At 40.2% G+C, this 6,000-nt stretch overlaps 1 protein-coding gene across 8 annotated transcripts in view; it reads right to left on the bottom strand.

Moving 5' to 3' along the window:
* Window positions 1-318: 318 nt before the first annotated feature.
* AUTS2 (activator of transcription and developmental regulator AUTS2) overlaps window positions 319-6,000 on the bottom strand; it is a 712,052-nt gene continuing 706,370 nt past the window's right edge. For all 8 annotated transcript variants that reach the window (XM_082068573.1, XM_082068577.1, XM_082068578.1 and 5 more), the window contains one exon: window positions 319-3,341. In XM_082068573.1, coding sequence (XP_081924699.1) covers window positions 2,102-3,341 — 1,240 coding nt within the window. In that variant the 3' untranslated portion in view covers window positions 319-2,101. The remainder of the gene's footprint in view (window positions 3,342-6,000) is intronic.

Here is a 6,000-nt window from a genome sequence, read left to right as displayed (position 1 = left end):
TAAAAGAATCTGGACAAGCCAAGGATCTGGTCTCCTTTTTGTTTCTTTTCTCCTGATCGCTGTGATAATTTCAGTAAGATGGCTTATAAAAGCTTGCCATTTCCTTTACAATTTTTAACAGCTGTTTCTTCTGAGCAAAAAACCACTCTTGGGAAAAAGTATTTCTTCCCCATAGCAATGATGGGGTACTCCACACAAAGAAGCACCTAGCAGTTTAGTTCACATTTTTTAATAACATGGCACAATTTACATTACACAAGTCTTCGCTGATGAGGAAACATGCTGAAGATTGAGAGCCGCTTCACTTTTCTTTTCACATAGGATCTAGAAAGGACTTTATTACATACAGGATAAACAGCAAAAAGGTTCGTATATAACAATCTCTTTACAATACTGAAAGCTACCACTACGGTTCCAGTGTACATATTCTTCAGGGTTGGGGGGGGGTTGTATTTTTCCTTTTGTTCTTAAAAAAAAAAAAAAACACTGCACAACATCTGGAGTTCACAAAATCTGAAGCTCACAACTAAACCTTCAGTTGACTACTAAAATAGATCTCTGAGCATTAGAAACAACTGTCTGTAGTTCATTTTTTTTCTTTTTTTTTTTTTTTTTTTTTTTTTGCCAAAACAGGATAACAACTTCCGATAGCACTTTAATACACTAGAAGACCAATGGAACTAATTTTATTTCATACATATATTTTACAGTCCAGTAGACAAGATAGTGAATTCTCTCTGATAAAGTCATATTCTCTCCAAATATTTAGACAAGAAACTTAACACGTTATAAAAAAGTGTGTTATGAAAAGACAGATTTCAGAAGATTGATGCATATTTTTAAAAAGGACGATGTTCTTCATGTTATTTCATGTCTTCTGTGATGAGGGAACAACAAGGCTGACCTGTTAACTATTCACAGACTTTATTACCAACTGAAATACAAGAAATGGCATTATGAAATCTGCATCCAAGTTCATTAATTCAACTACTGATCCACAATGCAGCCATGTCCATCATTTAGCTTTCTTGGAGGATTTGTTTCAATGTAGCTAAAAATCAGTTAACAAAAAAAACCCCTGTGTGTACAGAGAAAAATGACACACTGGCAATAAAACCAAACCAGACATGAATGGCTATAAGCAGATGTTCTTCCAAAAATAAATTTGACATGTTTACGTGACGAAAGTTCTGGAAAATATCCAGCATTTGATTATGACTCTGTTTAACCCAGATTAATGTGACTAAAACCAATCTGTTATGACTACATTATCAGTGATTATAGATCGCTAACCCTGGCGCGTCCTAGTACACGAGCTACAGTAAAATCAGCATCTTGATGCAGGGGTTCAGACAGAAAACTGCACTTCTAACGGGCTGTTTCTTCATCAAAACAAGCAAGAGAAATAGGCTTCTATTACAGATGAGCTTGTTCAGGGAAAATATGACTTTAATTATGTTGTGTGTTGAAAAGGCTCCTTTGAGTTATAAAGGCTTTTGTGAAAAGCCTTAAAATTCATTGCATAGTTGAAGGGGTTTAGCTGTCTATAACAATATATGTAACACAGCATAAGCAGACTGTGTTGATCAATATTAAGTTTGCAAATAGCACAGTTTAAGAAGTATTAATGTATTATGTTACTTAATTTTATCTATTTACATTTGTACAAAGTAAAGCTTTCATCTTACCCTTTTTGCATATATGAACCATTAACCCATGAAGCAATCTTTTTACATAAATATCTACAATTGTCTTTACTCCTGGTCTGAAAGAGCTTTGTATGGTTGACATCGGCGGTGGTTTGTTTCTAGTCAAATCATTCAGATTAGTGTCTTGTTCTTCAGTTCAAATTTTGAAATTTTTAACCTAGAAATAAAATAGGAGACACGAGGAACATATGGACTTGGCTAAAAGATCTGGAAAATTTCAACATATAATATACAAAAAAACCATTTCAAAATCTTTGCACTCAGGTCTATACATATTGTACAGTGGGTCTCATCCCCAGTCTGTATCAATGACTAGTAAGAAGATCTTTATATTATGTTCATTTACAACGTTCTGTCCCTCTTTCTCTGGTTTTTATTTGTTCTCACTCTGCTTATCGAGCTTCAATGTCCTTGAGGGTGTGAGAAGGAGGCCTCTCTCTCATCTCTGTCGACAGAGGAGTAGTCCTTCTGGGCGACCCGGGCCGAGGTCCCAGAGTCGAAATAAGAGGTGGAGGGGCACTGAGAGCTGCTGTGGGGGGAGTTTTATTGAGGATGCCATTTTGGTGCCCCGTTGGGGGGCTGACTCGGGGGTAGTGCATGCTAGGGAGCCCCGGCGTGATGAGGCTTGGGTGAGGGAGGTGCCCATCCAAGGCGGCCGGGTGAACCGAGTGCAGGCGTGCGTGTTCATAGTCCTCTCGGAGCATGTGCAACCGCTCCCTGTCATCCAAGTGGTTGCCCCTCTCATGCTCACGTCGAGGGTCAACAGAGAGCGGGTGGTGGTGGTGGTGGTGGTGATTGTAGTCGTGAGGTTCCCGATCCCTGAATGACCTGTCTGCTTCGTACAATCTTGGCGTAGAAAGACGATGAAGTGGGTCATTTCTTAGCAAAAAGTCTCTGCCCAGGGGGTCTCTCCGATGAATATCTAGCTCTCTGTAAGGATCTCTTAAGGGATCTCTCATTGGATCCCAGTGGAAAGAAGGATAAGGGAAACGTTCTCCACCAGGAATTGGGCTAATTCCCATGAAAGGGGTCATCATGCGAGTCCTATCCAGGCCGCTGATGCTGTTCATGTGATGTATACCAGTTACACCTACAGTCATGGGCATAGACACTAAAGGACTTGGATGGACGTTAGATGTAGATATCGGTGGTGGCTGATCAGATGACCTATGAGTCTGAGGTCCCTCAGGTTGAACATCATGGTCTTCCTTTCGCTCCTCCTTCACTTTGACTTCATTGCTTTTCTTCGGATTATCATACGCCGGCTCATTCTTCCTCTCCGCTTCCCGATTTGAAGTACTGTTAGGCCTGGTGCTCTCCACAACGGGAGGCCTAGCATAGGGTGAAGGAACCCTGGACATTTGCTTAGACTCTTCCACCACTCGGCTTTCATGGCTCAGCCCTTCCTTCTCCGAAATATAGTTGTCCTTCACCTTGTGCTCTTCAACATTTATTTCCTTCCGGGATTCAGAGTGATCCCTCTCTCGTTCTTTGGGTTTCTCTTTTTCTCGAACCTCGGGATTCAGATGGCTCCTGATCTGCTCATTTGAGCTACGATTATGTCCGAGGGAGTTTACTGCATGGATAGGTGCTGGTGAAGGATGGCTGGAGTGTCTTTTCTCAATGCTCTCCCTAGAAAAAAGAGAAGTGTAAAAATGAAGACATGAGAAAGTCTGCAAAATAAAATAAAGCATCTAGGGTGTCTGGCATTATAATCGTCTGCTTTGCAGAAAGCTAGTAACATGCACTGTTAAATGCACTGTTCCTTTTGCACACCCAAAGAACATCCTGTCTGTAAACTAGGCCTGTTCTATTACCTCGACGCAGGAGAAGAAGATCCCTGAAGCTGCTTTGTGAATGATCTGATTGAGATTTCAAACACTCTAGTCCATAGAAGGCTCCCAAGGGAATCTAGCTCTAGTCCACATATTTCTAAGACAATGGCCTAATTGTTTGAAAAAAACCAACAAAACTAATTTCATGAAAAGAAGTGAGTCAGTTAAATCCAAATTACATGGCTAATAGTATTTTACCTGCTATTTCTATTAAGAATACATTTGGGAAAATGGTTGAAATTTTGTTCAACTGACTTTTAAAAAAATTTCTAGACCTATGTATGTTACTAATTTCTTATCTCTATTTTCTTCAATCTTCTCTATTTTCAATTTATTTCGCACAATTCAATTTACTTCCTAAAATTGAAAACAAAATACTCTCAAGACACCAGTACTGATGGAGAGAATCCACCTCTCTGAACAGGCAGGCACTCTTTAGTAAGTGTTTTAATAGCAGTGGCCATAGATTACGTGTTGACTTCCTCAGTCTGCCCTACGTGATTGTTCAGGCCAGCTCTGAAAACATTATCTCTTTGGAGTAAGTTGCTCTTCAGATTACCAGCCCTTCCCCATGTCTACAGTAGAGCAAGCAGAGCACAGAGAGGGCAATGCCTCTCTTTCTGCCAATGCCAGGAATTCTCAAAATGCATTTATTCCGTTTTTCGAACCTATTTAAGTTGCACAAAAGACTAGAGAATTATTGTCTGGCAGTGGACAAAAATCATATCAGGACACCGCAGTGTAGCTCCCCAGCCAGCTTTGCACCTAGGAAAGGGGCACAGGTTGTAGATTTGTGTTATCTAAGCCATCTGGAGGGGATTCAGCTAATCTCAGTCTAGCTGGGCGGGCGCTGCGGTTCACTGGCTGGACAGCTGATCCAAGAGCAGCAACCAGCAATACACTGCACCCCACTTGAACGCCGATCTTCGATGGGGAAGAGCCCAGCTAAGAGGTACCTCTGAGGTGCCCTTCCCCTGATAACAGAAGAAATTTAGATGAATGCTTTTGGCTACATGGCCCATTTGGGGGCTAATAAAATTAGAACCTCAATGACGGGATGATTTTCAGATGAAACTGTACCTCTGGGTGTGATTCCCAGTTCTTCCTGTTTGGACAAATCAGCTTAAAATGGGTAAGAGACATCGGGAGCTCAACTAGAAAGCAGGGCTACATCCTCAGCCCCTGGGTGCCACTGCAGATAGAAGAATAGGTATGAGAGGCTCCCACACTACTCCGGACGTTATCTACACAGGGAGCACGTCTCCAGGATGGGGTTCTCAGCATCTTCTCACATAGGCAACAGTGTGAACATGCTGCAAAGTAGAGCTCTTCAACACCACACAGATGGATGCACAGCGACACCAGATCAGCGAAAACATTCTTGGACTAAACCGGTAGCCATAATTGAGCAGAAGTATGAAGTATGAATGAGGCTTACGTTTAAGCTCTCAAATTATTGCAAATAAATACATTCTGAGCTATGATATGGAGTTCAGGCAATGCCAAAGCAGCTTGCAAGGAATGTGTATCTGAAAGGGATTTTCTTCAGCAGAAACACTTCATAAGAAAACAACAAAACAGCAACTGAAATAATCACATAATTCTAAAGACTACTCATATCATTAGTAACTAAAATGCTTTGCCATTCAAGCCAGTAAAGTTACTCACATGCTTAAGCATTTTGCAGGACATAATCCCCAATTTGTAACGGCAATTTATTTTGAAGCATTAACACCAGACATGAAAATAATGAAGCTATGCTACCAAACAGAAAATATTCCAAATGGAAAATGTAGGTGAAAAGATCTGTAGTTTGTCTTGCTCTTCACATTTCACAATAACATAGAAAAGCTCTTCAATGTATTTTTAGAATATCTAATGCATTAGCATAACTTCTTTTAGAAAAGGCTACTAATGCATATATTTGGGTTAGTGACAGAGAAGTCAGAAAAGCACATCTCCTAAATATTCTTTTATGTTAAAAAATTAGAAACAAATAGCCATTATGTAGTAAAGTAACAGGAAAGCCATTAAGCCACAACTGAAAAAGCTGAAATCAGCCTCTCTACATTTTTCAAGGAAGGCATGACACTTGCTGAATGGCAAATTCTTATAATTTGGTACTTAAATGCTAAGAGGAATTGTTACTGAGTTAACTGTATAATGGGAACAGTCCTGACAAAAAAAAATATATATATATGACCAGGTTTTACTTTTCCTTAACCCTTCCCAGCCTGGACATGTCAGCGTGCAAGTCCATGTAAAACACTGAACAACAACTGTGCTTGAAGGTGTGTAACAGCAGTGCATGTGTGTGTGGTTTTTTGAAAGGAATTAAGGTTGATTCAACGAGCTGCATGCACTGAAAATTACTGTGGTATTGGAACATGACATATCTGGTGCATTCATAATTTTACAGCTTCATCAGTGGTCCCTCTAGTCAGTCCATTTCTGAG

This window comes from Streptopelia decaocto (assembly GCF_964273445.1).
Source record: "Streptopelia decaocto genome assembly, chromosome: 18".
Taxonomy (NCBI): Eukaryota; Metazoa; Chordata; class Aves; order Columbiformes; family Columbidae; genus Streptopelia; species Streptopelia decaocto.
The sequence above is the reverse complement of the archived record's forward strand: the minus strand, read 5'-3'. Positions and strand labels throughout refer to the sequence as shown.